The sequence below is a fragment of the Brachyistius frenatus genome, unplaced genomic scaffold (genome assembly GCF_029030835.1).
Source record: "Brachyistius frenatus isolate BFR_SWC_R1_liver_20210118 unplaced genomic scaffold, ASM2903083v1 Contig_116, whole genome shotgun sequence".
NCBI classification, from domain to species: domain Eukaryota; kingdom Metazoa; phylum Chordata; class Actinopteri; family Embiotocidae; genus Brachyistius; species Brachyistius frenatus.
The window spans coordinates 555,528-577,140 of record NW_027210715.1 but is presented as its reverse complement, the minus strand read 5'-3'; the positions used below and the strand labels follow the sequence as shown (position 1 = coordinate 577,140).

Here is a 21,613-nt window from a genome sequence, read left to right as displayed (position 1 = left end):
CTTACTTTGAAGATGAACCCATATTAGTGTGTTGTAGTTGTATGTTTCAGTAAACACAAACTCACTGTGAGAAAGAAAATGAAGCAAAGAAGAAGACCATTAGTTAAAAGATAAATAGTTTATGTGAATCTCTCACATATAATTTACCTTTACTCTATACACATTGTTTGAACGTGATATACAGTATGCCATCTCTTTTTTTTTCTTTTTTACAATTTGACATAATGTTTTTTTTTTTCAGCATGCACTTTAGAATGCCAACAAAAGGCTCCACAAATACAGACTTCAAACTAGAATTTTCCTCACAGTAAAACATACAAAACATGAACTCGGATCAAAAGCCTGACAGTTTGAGGACATGATGGAGAAGCACAGCATCAGACTACCATGACTTTTACAGGTAAGAGCAATGTACTCAACAGTAAGACACAAAAATACATGTTCTGGATTCCAAAAAATAAACACCTTTTTTTTTCAAGTCACAACGTCATCCTAGAAATACACAAAGAACGGTAGCCCTTTGACAATTCAAAGGGTAAAGCAGCGTGTGTACTACATGAGGAGGATTGTGGGTACAGGGTGACACTTGAACAGCTAGCCTACAACCATGCAGGTCACAACCAATGTGACAGTCCTACCTATCAGCTTTTACAGCTGTGTTTTCTCTCAACTTTCCTTCTGCCTTCTTGATTTGACGGGCTGCTGAAATCACAGTGTGGATCGGCGCTTTTTGTTTTCGGGTGCTTATTGCAAATCCGATCTGATTGTTTGGATACATGGGATTGCTACTGTGCAGTTGTAGCCATTCTAGAAGTCCCACTTTGTAACTTGGTAAATTTCTGCTACACTTTTGCTCCACCCCTCCACAAGGGAAAGGTTTGGAAGAATCAAGTTATGCAGTTTTTTTTTTTTAGCCACCAGAAGTTATGAGGAATAGTGTGGTAAGAAGAATTTGGTTTGTGAGGAGACAGACATCTGCAGCACTAACATAGGGGAGTAGCATGTTGAATGCCTGGCGGGGAGGACGGTGGAGGGGGACTTCAACAACGGCAGCTGCATCACAGGGGAACTCTGTCTCATTCATTTTTGTGCTAAAACTAACTGGAAGAGTGACAGCATCAAGTCCACTCACTGGTCTTCGCTGACCTGGCCTTTCAAACTACACATCTTACCCTGGAGTTTTAGGATACGCACACACACATTTACACAGCAGAGCAATTAACCTACTGAAATTACCAAGGGAAACGAAAGCAGAGATGACCATAATGTCACATTTATTCAACTTAGCACATTTGTCTCTCTATACTGTATATACTTTATGTAGAAGTTCATATATGAATACACTCCATTTTTAGAACACAAAGTGCCTTAACTGATACATTTTAATACACTTATTGCGAGGAGGGTTACCACAGCAAGAAAAGTGATTGACGTTGAGTGTCACAGCGCAACTTAACAACCAACCACCTTGTTACCTGACTCGCTATCAAAAGACAGATGTGTGGACGGAGCCACGTGGCCCAGATGTGCTGTGTTGTCATTGTATTTACAGGAGCAATATCTATACAGCAGATAGTCTCTTCGAAGGACGTGTTCCGTTTGCTTTGCTCTCTTTTATTTTCCTCCAGAGTTCAGAAACAGGAAAACAAGAAGAGAAATCAGGAAAACGAGTTCCACTGTGATCCTTCAGTTCGCGTCCTGCTCGCTCAGCCATGAGCTGGGTGGCTGTCAGTCAGTGGCTTTTGTGTGCGTCCTCGTCCATATTGTCCCGTAGGAGTGGCCCTATGGCTCCAAATGGGGTCATCCCACTGCAATAGGCCCTCATACTGATGACAGTCGTATCCCACCGTCATTCAAATAGGAAATGAATTATCTAAATAAAATACAAAAACATCTCTAAGTAACAGAAATGCATCATCTGTCTGCATCATTTCAGAAGAGCTGGCCATGAACACACTTCCTGTTTTAAATGCACAGAAATGAAAACAGTACAAATCTATGGTGATCTATAAGCACAGGTTCAGAATCATAAAATCTCTGTTGTGTGTTTAAGTGGGGGGTGATTCAATAATTTGGTGTACAGACAAAGACAATTTTTTGCGAGAGCTCCTCTTTTTAATTGTTTGACTTTTTGCCGAGCTATGTGTAAGATGCATCGAGCTGCAAGCCAGTTGCTAAGCAACCTTCTGCTGTATACTGGACATAATGTAGGGATGGGCGAGGCACAGTGCTGCATGGTTAAGTTACATCTGCTGTCTCACACCTGTTGGTGTGCTGAGGCAATTTATGCCTGTCGTGGTAAAAAAAAAAAAAAAAAAAAAAAAAGTCTCGTCAATAATAAAAGATGCAGCCCTGCAGCCAAAAAACAAAAAGGCTCCTTGAGTTTAACATAAGATTTGATATGAGAAATTCTGAACTGCTTTGAGGGGATTCAGGTCTGGTCTGTTTGGTTTGGTGATGTGAGAGCAGTTGATAGCCCTTGGTGATGGCTAATATGAAGTGTGTTTGTTTAAAAGAGCAGAAGCTGAAAAAAGTTAGCAATAAACAAATACATTTTTGGTGTGTAAATAATGTAAATTTTCAACCAAACCTGGTGGCACATGATGCAAAATGCATATTATCTCCTTAATTGTTTTTTTTTTTTATCTTTGTTGTTCACAATAATTCTATTTATTTGTTTGTATTAATGTGGCAATAATCCACTGAATAAAATGCTACAAGCAGCACCTTTATTGGTGCCTTCAAGAACATACAGCTCTTTTGCTCTACAATAAAATACAGGCATCTCTTGTTAACGATTATTGAATAACCCCTGTTTTTGTGCACACATAAAAAAAACAACAACACAAATCATAATTCATGAGCAAGAAGGTGAGAGGGTTCGCATTGCCACCTGCCACCTCAAACCCCAGCAGACGTTACCTTTCCACCATGGCGGTGCCTTCCCTCAAGCCATTAAGATAGAACGCTGCTCTCTGCTTGTGTGAAACCAGTAAAGACAACCTCTTTGCAGTTATCTGTGAGTAAACAACCAGAAACACAACAGCTTTGGTGGCACTCCATCAAAGAAAAATACTCAACATAAAGGAGGGGTGGAAAAAAAGGTATAATCGGAAAGAGCAGCTGATGAGCAGAAACACACATGCAGAGAGAAACGAGCACCCAGCTGGCAATCTAGGGTTTTAGTCTCCTTGGTGGATTGTTGAAGAAGCCAATGGCAAAATGAAACACGATAGAAGTCGAATGTACACCCCCCACAAAAACACACAACTTAACTAATAATAACATTAAATTAAATAGATAGATAGACAGACGGGCAGATAGATAGATCGGAAAAAAAAAATCCTCTTGCTCTCTTCACTGTCTTCCTCGTCCCTCTTCCCCTCACAACGCTGTCTGCAGACGATGGTTACAGGATGATCCATGCAAAAACATGAGCAGGCCTAGCAGCGGCTGAAGAGTGACAGACTGCATGTGTGCTTGTGTGAGTCGAAACCAAAATCCTGAAAGACTAATCCTCCGTCCCCGTCCCCGCACCCGCCCTGCCGTCTCCAACCCAAAAATAACGTAGCAAACCAAAGACAAAGTCACAGTTGTATGAGGTTCAAATGAAGAGACATCTCTCTTTCTTTTTTTTGGAAGCACATCTTTTTTCAAAGTATCTAAATATAGCAACATCTAATATCCCTGATTATTAATATGTCCTTTATTAAATGTTATGGCTGCTACGTCTGAAGCCACCAGTCAGAGTTCTTTTATTGCAAGTCTCAAAGTACAACAATATGGAACTAGAGGGAATTCCAAGTGACACAGGAGAACTGACTACTTACTTAAGGATGTCAGCTACGTACAAGTACCTTCAAGGAAAAAGGGGGAAATGAGAACTTGCTCAGGTGGCACTAACATTAGTCTTAGCTACAATGTTAAGTACTTATTCACCAGTCACAATATCTAGAACAGAGTTCAGATATGATTCCAAAGGGAGGTGGGTTTTTAGAGGGTCAAATGTGGGGGTGTTTTTTTGGGCCAACGTTGCCCAGGGCTGGACGTCTCACAGGATGGAGGGGATGGGGGAGCGAGAGCGCCGCAGCGGGCAGGGCGATCCGTAGGGCGAGGTCACGGGAGACAACCTCAGGGAGTTACCAGCCATGCCAGTCATGCCCGCTATGTTGTTTAAGCTCCGGGATTTCTCATAGCCTTCAGATGAGGGGGCGACAAAAGGTGGTTGTGGTGGTGGTGGAGGTGGTGGTTGTGCAGGAACAGGACATGAACACACACAGGCAGGCAGGCAGGCAGGCAGGCAGGCAGGCAACGATCCGAGTCCGAGCCAGCCGAGTGAACCGAGTCAAGACAGGAGACAGGAGTGAGACAGAGCAACAGTAACATACTGTATGGTGAGTACATGCACAGCACATTTCCTGACAGTGGCAGTAAGGCAGACTGAATCCAGGCACATGTTTAGAAATGGAGCTGCTTTGGAGGGAAAAATTAGCTGAGTGGGTTGAACTAAAGAACTGCAGTTATTCTGCTTTAATATCCGTTGCACCTACACTGGAAACTAGAACTCGGACGCAAGCCCATCCCATTCACAATTAGGAGTCTCGGACACAGCTGCCAATTTGGAAGAAAATGGCATTCAAAATAGCAGATTTGTCAGATACACAAAAACCAGTTATTTGCACCTCGATGTCAACGTAGGCTGCTTAATTTGAAAACAATTTTGAGCTGCTAAGAGGGAAAAATTGTCCGTATCAACCGCCTAGTTTTACATATGAGTCAAGCTGTATTTCTGACTTGACAATAAAAACTGCAAAAATGTCAACAAATCAGCAAAAGGGCTTTTAAACAACCACAGTGGCAGTTACATTTAAATATAATATACCCCCCTACATCACCTGAAGAAATATTTGGTGATTTTAATACACAGATGAGGCCTTTTAAAGTGTTGTGAGATTGGAATACAACATGTGAGCAACATCCTGTTTTGGTGAATTTTGATTTAAATGTATAAACATCTACTTAAAAAAAATAATAATTTGAACTTCAGTTGAATCCCCTTTACAAATTTGACCCATCATTAAATTTTGAAAAACCACCGCAACAAAAAAGACTTACAAAGCATGTATGTGATTAGTTAATCACATTTAAAGGACATTTATTAACAAATTCATTGTGTTGGTTCTCCTGAAGACTCCGTTTTTTCATCAAATTAATGAATGAATTACCGTCTTAAAATGGATGCTTTTTGAAGACATTCATCTGAAATGTTTTCACTTCACAGGCATTGGATAAATGAGACAGATATTGTAATAAAGGAAAACTCATTTTAAAATTCCTGATTCTCTTCTTTCAAAATACTTGTGACATCCCGTTGTCAGGGTTGATATAAATAGGTTTGGGGAGTGTGTGATATATGTGATAAAAAAAAAAAATCCAACTCTGGACAGCTATCAGAGCCTGTTAGCCTGTGATTGTGTCTGTTGACGGAGCACAAAAACAACGCACATTAACGTTCACTTGAAAAATAAAAACTTACCTCAACTTAAGGTAACATTAGACTTCACTGATTTGAGAACTCTCTGGGTTCACACAACTCTGGTGAATGATGTGGTTGACACCAAAAAGGGATCTCAGTTTGCAGGTATGTAGTATCATGTGATTCCTTTGGAGTGCAAATTGAAGTATCTGTCTCTGTTTTTGATATCTAGGACGGTATAAAAATAAATGCACCACAGTTATGTCGCCTGAAATCTTCACATCTTCCATGCATATTCATTTTATTTAAAGTACTGCTCAGACAGGTGTGACCGAGCCTCATTCTTGATATGATGTCCTCCTACTTTCTAGTTGCATCATTTTCTTTCATTTCTCCTAACTTTCTTTGAATACTAGTGAAATTTCTCCAAACTATGAGCAATACAGTAATATGAGCAGAACAAGAGTTGACCAGTGAGAGCATTAATGCCCTGCAGAACGGTGGCTGTTTTCTGCACTTGCTGCTCAGTTCTACACAACCAAGTGCAGATGTTTATTTTCTCGCTCAAAGTTTCCTGTACAACTCTCGGTTGGTGAAATTTTGCACAAGGACTTGTGCCAGTGGCAATTCAACTGCGCATGTGAAATTTATGTCCGTGAGCATGTTTTATCGCACTCACCACATTTGACATGTATCTCACGATAAACAGCTCCTATTCATTTGGAGGAAACTGAAGAAGCCATTTTGCCTCTTATTTGTTGACACTTCTGTATTTCTTTTATCCAAGTGGGAGTCAGAAATCCCCATTATTACACCATGGGGGCTGACATTTTTCCATTCTTTACAGCTTGCAATTACAAGTTGATGTGATCTGACATTAGCAGCACTATAATATCTGTTTGCCTGGACTTTAAAATAGTCATGGTAGCATACAGGTAGTTAGGTAAGCCAGTTAGCTAATGTGGCGATGAATGTCATGGTTGTGAATAAATTAATATGAAATGACTTCCATTTCTGTTTTCACAATTTCCTATGTTACCAGTTGTAATTTGAAATGCCACTGAGCTAAATATTGTCCTTTGGCTCCATAGACCAGATCGGCCTCGCGTCATTTAGAGCAGGCTCTGATTACTACGTCCCTTTCTGAGGGAAAACTAACAGGTTTAAATAATAACTCTTCCCTTATGCCAAATATTTGCTGTGTTTAGTTGCACCAAAAATATTGTGAACAATGCATATCTATGATTTTTTTCATCTATTTTAAAAATAATCCTGATAGAAGGACTTTATAGCACCAAGCCAAAAGAAGGGAAGTCAAAGGGACACCGTTGGTTATAATGTCTTTGGTCAGTTGTCAGAGCACAGTGCTATTTTAAGCTAGAATATTGTTTGTAGGGCAGGACTGAAAAGTAACATATTTTGCTGATGATTTTTTTCTCCTGGAGACCCAGTAAGGTAGTTGGCTACTAAATTTGATTATTGCACTATGGCAGGGTCAGGATAATAACTCAGTAAGGTAGCTTGTTCTACTAAATTTGATTATTGCACTAATATGTTCTACGGCAGGCATCGTGGACATATACTTACGTAACATGGCATATTTAAGTCATTTTTAAAGTAATTTAACTTTGGTAATTTTCTAATAGTTTGGTTTTGAACTGCTATTTTACATTAAAGTCTATGGCGAGTGTCGCTTGTTGTCCTCCAAAAGTGGGCGGGTCGAGTTGCAAGCCAAAGTTCCCAGATGTGCCGGTCTGCTCTACCCACTCAGTCAAACTATCAACTTGCGGTACCCTCCACAGGAGCTCTGCCTCCACAGCAGCTCCCCCTCTGTGAAATGCCTGTGATTAAAACTCCAGTCTGCCAAAGTAAATTTGAGAACCAAACAATTAAATAAGAGATATACTGTTATGAAATAGAGTAATACATTAGCAGTCATTCATCTCATTGGATCATCATGAGTATTTTTTCTCACAAGAAATTGTTTAAAGACTATGTTTCTTACTAATGTCTAACAAATGGTAAAACGTTTAAGACTGCTTTAATTAACTGTTCATTCATGTGGAGACACAGTTCAAATATGAACATGCAAATGATGTATCAAATATTACCAACTATCTATGTGTGTTTAAATCCAGCTTGCACACTGATGATGATGAGGATGAATACAAATATCTTAAAGGTCCCATATTGTAGTTTCCATTTCTATTATGATTATGGAGCGCGTGTAGGTGCTACATAAAGTGAAGTGTCAAATATCTCGCACACAGCCCATATTCAACTGTGCCGTTTCAACTTCCGTAACTTTGTGATGTCACAAACTCTTGTCATATATCTGCCCTCAGCGATTTTATCGTTGAGCTATCAAGCTAAAAGATTGAAGAAAACCTGTGGTTGGCCTGGGTGTACATCACTCAGAAAAGAGTCAATGAATCATCACTGATATCAGTGAGCTTTCTTGGTAAAGCTTAAGAAAGGAGACACAAAACTATACTGAAATGTTTTGTTTTTTTTGTTCTTAAAAGTACAACAATATATTCTTATAGATAACGAGAAGGCAAATAAGTCACTGAAAGTGTCAAATATGGGACCTTTAATTCAATTATTTATTATATTCACACTTTACAATCAACTCAAACTTCTAAAATCTCTGCATGTGATGCAGGGTGGTCAATTTGCATTCGGTGGAAAAGTTAACAAGCAAGCCAAAGCATCTAGACCATAAATGGAGCATGCCAATCCGCTGGCCTAAACACTGATGAGAAGCAGCTAATGGAAATGTTGCCTCATTACCATGCTGCATATGCCACCATTTGTTTCACAGAGAGGAAGGGTGTAAATTAAACTGAGGCTGTTTCAGAACCAGCCAAGCAGGCAGAACAAAGGGAAGTCTGGATCTGTGCCATCAGTTAGTAGCGGCTCGAAAGGATCTGTTGTTTTATGCATTAGCGTCAGTGTGGCAGCGACTGCCATGACAACCATGACAACCATCGGCTGAAATAACAGAGATGAAGGGACAAAGGTAAACTTCGCTGCCTACACTGAAAAAGCAATATGGGTGAGGGGCCCGGCTGAGAGACTGCTCCATGATGGGCCACTGTAGAGAATATGGACCACATGTAGTTTCAACCGCTAAACCATCTCAATACCCACCTTCAAAATCCATCAACAGGTTATTAAAATTTTGTCCTCAGTATGTCAGAATAAGGCTTCACCAGTAAAACTAAAGAAAACATTGTATTCATTAGAATTTGTGTGAAATGGCAGCTAAAATTCTATTTAATAAAATCATCATTTTCCAATGTAATTGTATGATAGCACTGATTTGTCTGCTCTAGAGTGCAGTGGCACTAGGAGGCTGTAGAGCAATAACATTGCGAGCAGATAGCCTCCTGAAGCGGCAGTAAGCCTCTGATAGCAAGCAATTAGTTGAGGCTTAACGCTTCCACTTTACAGTAGATTAGCACAATATTAATGCCTCAAGATGCTACAGATAAAAGGGAGGAATTAATCTAACAAACATGCTATAGGCTTACATGGTATCCAAATATTAGTTTAGTGTGGCCTGAAAGAGACTGTTAATGAAAGTATGTGTTTGCACTTATCAAATGAGATGCAGTATAACCTCATTTTAACTGTGTGAGCTGCTCCGTTTATACATTATAGTCCATGACCTTTTCTGCCTTTGAAATCACATGGAACAGCAAGGCTTTCTGGTAATTCAGCAGGTGTGAACTTCACAATGACCTTTAGCTTGGGTGAAAATGTTTGGAAGCCCTTTTTGACTCTGACCTTTCTACTGAGGTGCCTCAGCACAAGACTGAAGGCGATGACTGACAGTGATATCAAGTGGACAAATCTGTCAGCAAAATAGACTAATTTTGTCAATGATATTTCTCAATAGAAACAATGTATGCTGATTCAATTCCTACAGTAGTCAAGCTGTATGGTCAGCAAACATTTCCAGCAAAATTTCAAGGTTGTCCAATCAGAATCAAGAATCTGCTCATCGCAATAGTGCAACGAGACCCATAGTCCATTCATAGTGATTGGCAGATTGATTTCTTCATTATTATAAAAATAACATTTTACATTAACAACACTATATGAAATTGCCCATTTGTTGAACACTTTCATGCAACAATTTTTTTGTCATAGCTTATCAAATACTGTAGGCCTGACAGGCTAGTAGAGCTTTGGACAACTCTGCATGGTGGGCACGGATCCAAGATCATGCTGCCTTTGCAAACCAAAGAACAAGAGCAAAAGTGTAAGGAATTGGTCAAATTGAGTGTTTATCTGTTTTATACAGTAGAAGCCCTCTAGAATCGCTGACTGGTCCGTGACCGACACGTGGCCGATCCCTGCTGGGTCCCTGCTGGGTCCCTGCTGGGTCCTTGGCTATAATGAGATCCCCCCGCGATGACGTAGTGAACCTCGTCCCGACTGCCCCTACGAACCCTGTGTTGCAATGCTTTTTCTATCCATGAGGAGGATATGCTTAAAACGTTTGATCTCAATTAGTTTCATCAGAGACTGACGAGTCTACCGCGCAATGTAACCATTCACACACAGCGCAGGACAATAAGAGGGTTATTGGGCATTTGAATGGGCCAGCAATTCACTTGAAGGAAGGAGCTTCCTCCTGGACTGGAAACGGGCTGGAAGTTGGAAGGCGGCCGGCTGGTGGCCGGCTGGAGGCGGCAATTCTAAGTGGCTTCCACTGTAAGATGCTAATGTTAGCACACCTATTTTGCTCGCCTTGTATGTAACCGAGCTCAGCTTAACTTCCAGAGCCAAGAGTTGGCATATATTAGCTAACAACATTTATGCTGGGTTATGAATAACATTATGTTGCATTCAGCTCATATTGAAGTTAGTCTAGTTTGTCATTTTTAAATAGTGTAATTATGTCTAATGTTACTAAAGGTTCCAATATATTTGACTTGGTACTATGTAGTGGCATAAGCAAGCCAACAAGGACGTCTCATATCAACCAAAGTCCCTTTGTTAAAGCTAATTAAAGCCAAAAATGAATTGACATGAGCATAGCGCTATGTTTAATGAGCATTGTATTTAACTGTCACCTGCCCAAAACTGCAGCTAATAAACTGTTTAAATTAAACGACTATATATGTAATGTAGCTAACGTTAAAGCATAGCATTGTGTTTTTCTGTTTTGTTGTTCACGTTTATTAAGGAAGACAACGGAAATCTCTTGTAATCTGTGAGAAGCAGCATCTCGGAAAGGCTTGGAGCTGCCCTAATGACTTTCTTGATGACGAGAAGTCATAAAATACGAATCTTTCCTCCCCCACCACATGAATGTGGCAGGACTGACACTGGTCCCAGATGCTACAAAGTCTGTGTTTAGCGAGATATTAGAGGCTTTCAAATTTTTTATTAGATTTGGGAAAGGTCCCCTGAAATAAATCTGCCAAAGTTGGGACGCTGTGTAAAATGTAAATAAAAACAGAACCCATATTTCATTGAAAATAAACCAAAAACTACAATGTTGAAACTGAGAAATGTTATTATTTTATGAAAAAATAGATGCTTATTTTGAATTTAATGCCAGCAACATGTTTTAAAAAAAGTTGGGTCAACTAAAGACTGTAAAAGTTGTGCAATGCTAAAAGAAACACCTGGTTGAAAATCTCAACTAATTATGTTAAGTGTTAACAGGTCAGAAACATGACTAAGAGCATCTCAGAGAGGCAGAGTCTCTAAGCAGTGAAAATAGGGAGGGGTTCACCACTATAAAAGACTGGGTGGGCAAATAGAGCAACAATTTAGAAATACTGTTCTTCAACTTAAATTTGCAAACAATTTGAGGATTTCCTCGTCTTAAAATCATTAAAAGATTCAGAGAATCCAGAGAAATCTCTATATAGGCAAGGGACAAGGCCAAAAAACAATATTGGATGGTTGTGATCTTCGGGCCCTCAGGTTGCACTGCATTAAAACAGACACAATTCTGGAGTGGAAATCACTGCATGGGCTCAGAAACCCTTCAGAAAACCAATGTCTGTAAACACAGTTCGTCGCTGCATCCAGGTCTTGCAGCCAGAGGTGATGCAACATGCCCCTGTCGCAACTTTTTTGAAATGTGTTGCTGCAATCAAATTCAAGATGAGCATATCTTTTTCAGAAACCCAAATTTCTGTTTCAAGATTTGATATGCTGTCTTTGTTCTTTTTTCAATTAAGTATGGGTTTACATGATTTTCAAATCATCACATTATATTTTTGTTTACATTTTATATAGCGTCACAACTTTTTAGGAGACTTGTTTTTGGTTGATCTGAATATGAATCGATCCATTTGATGGCCGTTAGATGTGAGTTTTTATTCATGTAGCAGCACTTGTTACAATGTTACAAATGAAGAAGCCAAAATATTTATGAATTGATATGATTCAAATCTGTTACTTTAACCTCTGATAGTGAAATATTGGAAATATTTGCTGGTGTATCATCACCTTAGAGGCAGATGATACACTGCGCATTTAGTCTGGGGCTTGTAGATGGGCAATGAACCTGGGAAAAGCCAAAAAAGTGAGACACTGGGTCAGAAATTTATTCAAGTGTTTCCAGGCAACAAGAAAACATGAATAAATTGTGGAGAAATCAACAGTTCTGAGTTAGCTGCATGGACACGTTTGCACCTCAGAATTGCCAAAAAATTGTGCTGTGTCACTGCCAAGAGCTGCAACAGCAGACCCACAGGTTGCGTTACCTGAGGTTGACTATGGCTGAGCAAACAGCCTTCCCCCCTCCAGGGATGTTGGTGTCCCAGTCACTAAGGACACGGATCAGCTGATGAGGATTTCGACTGATGTCTGTGTTTTTTAAGGTCTTTTCAGTCTTACAAAATATTAACTGCTCTGACCGGTTTTTTTTTTTAATTTTTTTTTTTTATAGTTTTCACACTGAAAAAAAAACAAGTGGTCACACAAAAAAGGAGAAGAAACTAAAACCAGGCCTATAAGTGATGCCTCATGAATCAAACATCAATCTGTATTAATGCACAAGAGCGCGCAACAAAAGCATTGCATCCATTTTAAATCACTCTTCTTTTCTAATGAGTGTCTAATAATTTTTTATTCTACATTCAAATATTTATTCTTGGTTCAACTAAGTCATACAGAAAAACAGTTGAATTTCCTCATGCAGTTACCTGTTTTCCTTAGTCCTCCATCTGCAGGGCAGGTGTAGTCACTAGCAGCGAGCAGGAAACACGTCCCCGTACTCCGGCGGTCCTGTTCCCGGGTGCTGGACCTTCGCATGGGGACCCTCTCCTCTGGAGACATGGTGAGGTCACTGCCCCCGCTGCAGTCTGCTGACAAAACTGTGAGGAAGGAAACAGAAATGTTACATGTTCTTACTAGCCTTTTCTCTCCATAATACATTTGAAATTCAATTTCAGTTTTTAATAATTTCCCTTTTTCACAGATAATAATTAGATAATATGAGAGTTATAAACTGTTTTAATCATATCCTTTCCATCATATGTACAAGTTGCCAGGCAACTGAAACTACTCTCCTCCAATATGGCTTTTAACCCTGTGCAACTTTAAAGTTAGTAATATTTCTCTGTTTATACGATATTTTTCTTTGGTGGGAGTTTGCTTAATCTCTTCTACAGTGTAAATTTTGCACAATAAATTTGAGAATAACGGTAACAAGAGAATAACATAAAAATGACAATAAGTTATGATTGCAGGTTTGGACTCCATGCAAAAAAATCCTGTGCTGTTTTGTTGTTGCAATGTTTCTGTAAAACAACAACAACAAAAACGTACTCATAAATGTTGCTTTCAAATTTGATTGCTTTTATTGTGAAGAACCACTATCAAGTGTAAAATAAAATAAAAACAATAAAATCTCGATGAATCCATGTCCACCTGTCACCAGACCATCTGCCAGTAAAATGTTATAGTTAGTAATGATATTTTCTCTTGGGAACAATAAAGGGAAATGCAAGTCCAAGTGTTATGTTTGTGTCTGTACATAAGCTGAGAAAGAGGGTTTATGGGTAAGGGAATGGGAGAGCCTGGGGGAATAGCTGTCACGGCAACCATCAAACAGACTCCAACATAAAAAGGCTGCACCAAAGGACACGAAGCACCATGCAGCACAGCAGAGGTCAAAGGTCAGATGGCGTGTAGTGCTCCAGTGGATGACAATGATTCATTGTTTCCTTATTAGCCACATAATACAAAATAACTCTGTCTTTACTTGTGGACACTTGCATATAACCCACTTCACAATATTTAAAATATTACATATAAAGGATTAGATTGTTGTCCCCATAATTCTGAAAGGTGACGATGATTTTATCGTATTATCACCTACGAAGCCACGCCCGGTTGCCTCTGTCCAATAACTGTTCAGCCACATTAAAGAGGCATAAATGTTGCATTTGGATGACATGTTTCATCAATTACAATAAAGGAGGCCAGAGTAACACATTCCTCTTGTGGAGCTGTGTCACCCAGGATGCTCGATCCCATCTGGTGAACATGGAGCTCCTCTCCATCGACTAAAAATGAGGTGGCAGTTTCACAGATGGCCATTAAATTAAATTAAACCAGTGTTGCTCTTTTATGGGTTCTTAATAGTTTCTGGATGACAGTCCATAACAGGCTATATAGCTATATAACAGGTCTATAGCACATGTTATGCCAAGCTTTCACTACACAGCTAATCTAAGGAAGATGACAATGTGCTAAAAAGTTAAATGATGACCCATGTAGAAAATTAAACTAACTTGGATGCAAAATATAGAAACACCATTGTTTTTATATTGTAATGTCCTGTAGTTCTCATATTGTAAGCATGAAAAGGAAAATGTAAGCTCAGACTTTAAAGTAGGAGAGTAAAACAAATAATAAGCTTGACAGTCCTGCAGTGATGAACTATGGTTGCTAAACTACAGTACAACTGGACACCTGCTGCTGGCAGAGGGGATTAGGGAAGGGTCAACAACACGTAAGGGCCAGTTCAGACCAAAAAAATGTCTTCAAGATAAGTTGAAACTTGCAGTTACTTGCAGTTTGCCAGTGTCCAACTCTTACTTGCAGCATTGCAGCATTTGCTGACATGAAATGTCGAAAACATAGATTTAAAGAAAATGAAAATGAGTGGGTAGAAAATTTGGAGTTGCCCTTTAACAGATTACACAGAGAGCTTCAGCAAATTAATGTCGTGAATTTGAGACAGGAGATCTCGTCTGTTTTGTCAATTTCTCCCGTCTTTTTCTTTGCAGTTCTAATGTTTAGAGGAGTTGGGGTCTCGTCTAATGAGTAGAAAAAACACGTAACTATCGTGACCTCTACTCTAAAACTGCCCACTTGAGAATTGTCAAGCTGAGTTGCAGGCGACACGGTCAGACAAAGTCGAGCTGAAACAGGCAAGTTAACACTGCAACGCTCTCAAACAGCTTTGTGTCATCGTGAACCTTTGGTTTGACCTGGGTTCATGAGATAGGAGAGATAATACTGCTGATAAAAATGATCAACATAATGCAGATATCATGATATAGTAATCTCAACACCACAATGAATTAAATACTCTGAATAGTCAAAAAGGGTATTTCTTGTGATTTTAAGGGCCTCACATTAGTCTTAGTGAAACCATATATTAGAAATCAGAACCCTCCTTCACATGTGACCAAAATGTATATGTACTGTATGTTGAATAAAACCTTTCACGCTAAAACATAAAGCATGCAGCAATCCAAAGGACACTGAAAAGGAAAGCAACTCTGCAGACTGTATTCTAAACAACCTGGAATAAAAACAAAAAGGTGACTAAACCTGACTGATTCTGTTTGTGCATTCAGTAAAGACATTAATTATTCTCTACTTATTTACTCAATTCAAGGTACTGAGACTTAATAATCAAAAAGACTGGAAGAAGCCCAATGTGTGCATGTACCCTCAGGAATTTTAGCACTAGAATTCAAAGACAGTCGGTACACTGAGGTTGACACTAATTTCCATCAATGTTAAATGTGTCAGAGTAAAACACTGACACAGGCCCAGAGGAAAAATCAACCACATACAGTCGGAATAACAAATTAACAATCCCTACTGGAAGAAAGACTTAGACACAACGAGGACTCTGATATCTTATCAGCCTGAGCTCTTTCACACGTCCATGTCGTACTCTCAGTACCTTTTGCGTTTGCCTCCCTTATCCCTGTGGCAACTGCAGATGAAGACTGCAAGGCAAAAAAAAACTTAGTCTTCTGTGAAGGAGCTGCTGTGGTGCTTGTGGATCACAAGGGGAAACCATTTCTAGTCTCAGGGGGAATCTATCAAATGGCCACTGCTTTCTGCCTGAGATGAGGTCCCTGGTGAATTGTGTTTACTGTCACTACATAACTAATACTCTTCAGTGTAATCTGAATTTAACTGCTGAGCTGAAGTTGCTCATAATATTCTCTTCCATATGGCCATATGGTCTTACCTGAACGGTTGCGTTCTAGTACCCTGCTCCCTTTGACGTGGCACAGGTCACCTTGAGTGCTGTTGCAGGTGGTGTTGAGATCAGCTTTGCAGTAGGTGGGGGACCCCCCCTGCACCACCTGGGGGATGTGTTTCTTCCTCTTCTTGGGCAGCTTCTGCTTGGCCATGGCCAAGGAGTAGTACATCCCAAAGTTATTGACAATAACGGGCACAGGCATGGCTATCGTCAGTACACCAGCTAAAGCGCACAATGCACCAACTACCATGCCTGACCAGGTCTCTGGATACATGTCACCATAGCCCAATGTCGTCATGGTTACCACGGCCCACCAGAAGCCAATGGGGATGTTCTTGAACTTGGTGTGGAGGCTAGCAGTGGGGTCGTTGGGCCTTGCGCCGATTCGTTCGGCATAGTATATCATGGTGGCAAAAATTAACACTCCCAACGCCAGGAAGATGATGAGCAGCAGGAATTCATTGGTGCTGGCCCGTAACGTGTGGCCAAGCACCCTAAGCCCCACAAAATGACGTGTCAGCTTGAAGATACGCAGAATACGAACAAAACGCACCACCCTGAGGAAACCCAACACATCCTTGGCAGCCTTTGAAGAAAGACCACTCAGCCCTACTTCCAAATAGAAAGGCAGAATAGCCACAAAGTCGATGATGTTGAGAAGACTCTTAATAAACTCCAACTTGACTGGGCAGAAGGTCACACGCACCAGGAACTCAATGGTGAACCAGAAGACACAAACGCCCTCCACATATGTGAGCGCTGGGTCAGTTTCAATCTCATACTGAGGACCCGAGTCAGGCACGCTGCTGTTTCGCATCAACTCTGTCTTGTTGATGATTTTGTTGAAAGCCTCATGAGTCTCCAAGCAGAAGGTGGTAATTGAGACCAGGATGAAGAACAAAGATGCAAAGGCAATAAACTGCAGGAGAGGAAAAGAAAGAAGAGAAAAACACATGTTATTTTCAGTCCATCTCTTACATTTTACTTGACATTCAATTCACTGGGTCAGGTTTCAACATAACACCAATATCAATCAATTAATTTGCTCTTGAAAAAGAGATTGAACTCAGACGTGTTTAATTAACTTAAATCAATTTGAAAGGACTCCAGAGAGAGGAACAGTCTATTAGCAAGAGCAACAAATAAACACACACTTCTCTGTGCTCCTGGTGGAAAGATAACATGGGAACGCAGAGGCAGTAAAAATACATTTTCTGCTACTGCTAATTTTGAGCAGTTGGTAGTAAAATAAGTAGGTGAGTAGATTAGCAAATACAAGACCTCAAAATCTTTGAGAGAAAAATAAAAACCTCTTCTGCATTCCATATGTATTTTCCGTGTTTGCCTTTTGGACATTTGTGTAAATCTCTTATTGTGTTGCTAAGTTATACCACAGTTCCGTGTCATTGCTTTCTATGTAGTGTCGGGTACGACAGAATTTACCTGTTGCCTTGAAGTATCAGAAATGCACAAAGATGAAGCACTGCACCGATGTGGATCAGTGGTTCCAAACCTTGGTACTTCTTATCACAGGTTGTATGCATTCATCAAAAACAATTCAACCAATAATAATTTAATAAATAAGTCTTTTTTTCTATTCAGAGACTTGAAGAGGTCAGGAAATGTAAGTCAAAGCAGAAGCAAACGTATTTATCTTGTGACCCATTGTAGTGGTTCCGATCCCCGGACCTATTTGATTTGAGTCAATAAGACCAGTCAACTTGTTTTTGGGGATAGTGGTAAGTGCATTTATGCCTACTAGACTTATTACGGTACACAAACTTCATGGTTTGAATGTCCCTTGGTCTGGTGGTTTTGGTTTTGGTACAGCAGCAAAAACAAAGGACATGCATCAAACTGCAAATGCAAGTTTAATAAACTGAACTTCACTTACAGAATGGTTGGGCATTAATGTGTGCACCTTTATAACCCAAATATCTACCAGTACTGTGTATAACCTGTGCTGTCAGTAATTGTGACTACAGATATTAAGGTTAATAGACGTTTGCGAATTTCAGTTTAGATTCTTTGCGGCTCATTTCCAAAAGCAAGGCATTCAAGTTTTCCTAATGAACAAAAAAAAAGACAAATCTCCTTTCGGTAAAGGAGGATGAACATTTGTACTGTTACTTATTGCTTAAACTCCCTATAAAGGACACAGAGTTAGAAAGGCTTGGCAAAATGTTCTTGAATCAAGATTCACTGTACAATTTAGTCAAGAGCATTAAATTCCATCAAATACCCCTTGATTCTTCTCAAGAATGGTCTTTGGAGTTGGATGTGAATGTCAACTGGGAAAACTCCATTCGCGGTTTCTAGTGAGTTAAGATTGTTTTTTCAGACTAAAATATAATATTAACTGTTGCACCTTAATTTTAAGTATCAAATAGGACTTATTTCTTACTCATTCACTGGTAACATATTTGACTGCAATCACAATTTTTTGGCTGGCATACCCTTACCTTTAAGCTGGACATTTGTGATGCAATTGTGAAGAAAAAAAAACTTGTTATTATATCATAAACATTATCTCTGTCATTACTGATATTTAAAAAAAATGTTTTGGCATCTCCAACACTGCCTGTGATCACTTATTTTGGGTCGCACTGTAAGACATAAAACAGGTTTTACGGTCTTAAATTGGCGACAGATAAAAGTAATCTCTTCTCATTCGCCCCCCCGTGTGTGCCTGGGCAGCAGTGTCCAAAGGCAAAGTCAAGCAGAGACAAGGATCCTCTTGGGTGCTGTTTGGTAACACCCACATTCATATTCATATTTACTGCCAAAATGAAAAAAAAAGAAGAAAAAAAGCTGAAATAAAGAGGTTTCATTGAGATGTTATACAGTCACCTGCTTTAGACGAGGTAACAGGGACAGACAATATTCAATTCATTAAAATGTTATTGTCGAGAAGGGAAAACAACAGACATGAGTAGCAGTGAGCTTCGGAGCAGTCACCAACAACCGTCACTCATTCAGAGCAATAACAGTAACACTGACAATGGAGTGTTATATGCAAAATGCATTTGTTCTATTTAAAAAAAAAACAACTTGATTATTCTTATTTGTTGAAATAAAATGTATTGATTATATTTGACATGTCGACAGTAAAATGATAACATGTTGATAGACTGTAGCTCATTCGGTTCAGTTAACGGTATTACATGGTGGCCCAATTCCAATCCGGTCCCTACACCCTATATATAACCGTATGGAACTAACATTTGTACATGTGTGGCGTGTCACTCCGGTCTCTACAGCAGTGCGACACCTCTCAGGGAGCGAGGTTTGTTAGCTTGCATCGATACCAACATGGAGGGCTGAATCACCCACTACCACTTCAGGGCAGTTGGTTGGGAACGACACTTAATGCGGCTGAACGGAGTGAGACTGTGTACACCCTCGTGGGGGCCGGTTTGGAATTTGCCCATTGAGTGTCATTTAGAATATATTTTTTTCTTTTGCTCAACACATCTTGTATTTTGGTCTTCTTTGGCAAAGCATTCATCAAACCACCTGTCCAACGCACAGCTCACATCCAGATACTCCTCTGCCCCGGATGAAGCTCGGCCTCAAATTGTTAACATCCACCACTTTCTTCGGGAGCTAGACGGAGCAGATTTCCACACACGCAGCCTACTATGCTCCTTCTCCACCTTCCTCCCACAATCCGTCCACTGGTGCGCTCTGCCTACTGAGCTCTAAAGAAGTTGTTTCACACTTGTTTTTGGATTGCGTGACTCACACACTATCGAAATATCATTGCCACTATTTGGGTCACCCTTATCCTGAACTGTGTGCGTGCGTTCATGTTACTGCTTCTCTGTATATATTATACATGTGGCTTTATTGACTTACGAGTGTGCGTGTTCATCATCTTTCACTGAGACTGTTTAAAATCCACAGCACGATGCAATTAACACCTTTAGTTAGTGGACTTTATTCAGCATCTCTCAACACCATCTAACTGCTACATCCTAGAATCAGTCCAGGATCTCACTTTTATATTTATTAAAATTGTGTATATATATATATATATATATATATATATATATATATATCCATGGTAGGGAACATACAGTAGTAGTTGTAGTAGTAGTAGAAAGTTGGTTACTGCAAGGATTATATAGAAATTGGTCTATTTGCCGTTCGACTACAGACTGATCCAGGTTGTAGGCCGTAGTAATTGAGACACTATTCCTGTAATTACTTATGAACCTACAAAGGAACACTGCACAGTACAGTGGACTGTATGTGAAAGATTTCACTTTTTACTTTGGATTTGCTTAAAAATATTACCATGAACTGTTAAGTGTTGAAATAAATCTAGTTAATAATATTCATAGTTTCATAGCTAAACATCTTTTCACCTGCAAATCACAGAAACTCCACTGACTCTTGCTATCAGCTGCCCCATGGAATTATTTTCACATTTATTTCTATTACATGCTGATATTCTGTAAAAAAAAAAAAAACAGACACAGTGTAAAGTTTCTTCAATGCAATTCTACTTCAATAGTTTCACATGTTTTAGAAGAACTGCGCTTCATTCACGTTTGGGGTCAAAAGTATCCAAGTTGAGCATACTGAATTCCAAACTCAAAGATTTCCATAATGTCAGATGTAAACAACTTCAGTTTCACATGGCAGACAGCATATGATGTCATATTAATAGTTCTGAAATCAAGAAATCGCTATTTCATTTTTTTCAAGGTGAGACATTTTCCATTTGGTTGGAAAGCAGCGTACGGCTGTAGTTTTTTAGGGCTTAATACCTACAAATAACTCATAAATTTGTGTTTTGAGGTTGAGTAGTTGATACACTGTGTACCTTCAGACAAGATGACGCTGACCAGGCCAAACATCTCTGTTTGTGAGTGAATATGTCATTTCTAAAGAACAAACCAATTCTCATCCCAGGACATGAAATGGTGCCGTTCTATTCAAGCCTGCTGGCGTCTCAAACATACACACAAGGGGCTTTAGGTTGTTGGCACCAAAACCATTTGTTAAGGTTTAAGAAAATACATTGGTTTGGATTGAGATCATTTACATATGTTATAAGTTAAAATACCATTTGTAAGTTCACTTACTTACATTATCTAAAATAAATCCACATTAACTTTGCTTGCTCATGCAACCAGCACCTCTCATGTGGCCTCGTGGTCACTCTTTATCCTCCATCACATGACTTCCTTCCTCCAGTCAGGGCACAGGCACAAAAATTGTGCTTTTCTCTGTGAAGCCAGAAGATTTAACAAAACTGCAGTATTCGAGGCCCTGGGAATGACAAGAGGTTAACAAAAAAAAAAACACAAAACCTAAGTGCATACTTAAGGTGGGACTACATTAAAAGTCAAACAAATATTGTTGCCTCAAAGCCAAAGTCTGCCATTAATTAGAAAAAAACAGAGGGCTATATTGTAAACAGACATGACCAACTTTGCAGTCATATGTTTCGCTTTGTCTTTGAATACATGCAAGTTGTACAGTGAACACAGTGTCTCAACCATCCTGAATGACACATGACGCAAATGGCCAAAACTGATCATTTGTCCTGTTATTGAATTGAAAATGAAAAATGAAATGCTAAATGTCCCGCACTTACAGCATGTCGCGCTTTTTTTTTTTTACCTCAGCAGTCTACA

General features: G+C 39.5%; 1 protein-coding gene across 7 annotated transcripts in view; it reads right to left on the bottom strand.

Annotated features, from left to right (window-relative positions):
• Positions 1-99: 99 nt before the first annotated feature.
• kcnc2 (potassium voltage-gated channel, Shaw-related subfamily, member 2) overlaps positions 100-21,613 on the bottom strand; it is a 91,078-nt gene continuing 69,564 nt past the window's right edge. Inside the window, exons 2-5 of one of the 7 annotated variants that reach the window (XM_069713169.1) lie at positions 15,951-16,884; positions 12,655-12,825; positions 4,106-4,197; positions 100-3,018 (exon numbers count right to left, since the gene is read on the bottom strand). In XM_069713169.1, the coding sequence (XP_069569270.1) occupies positions 2,956-3,018; positions 4,106-4,197; positions 12,655-12,825; positions 15,951-16,884 (1,260 nt within the window). In that variant the 3' untranslated portion in view covers positions 100-2,955. The other 6 variants (XM_069713164.1, XM_069713165.1, XM_069713163.1 and 3 more) reach the window with 6 other exon arrangements.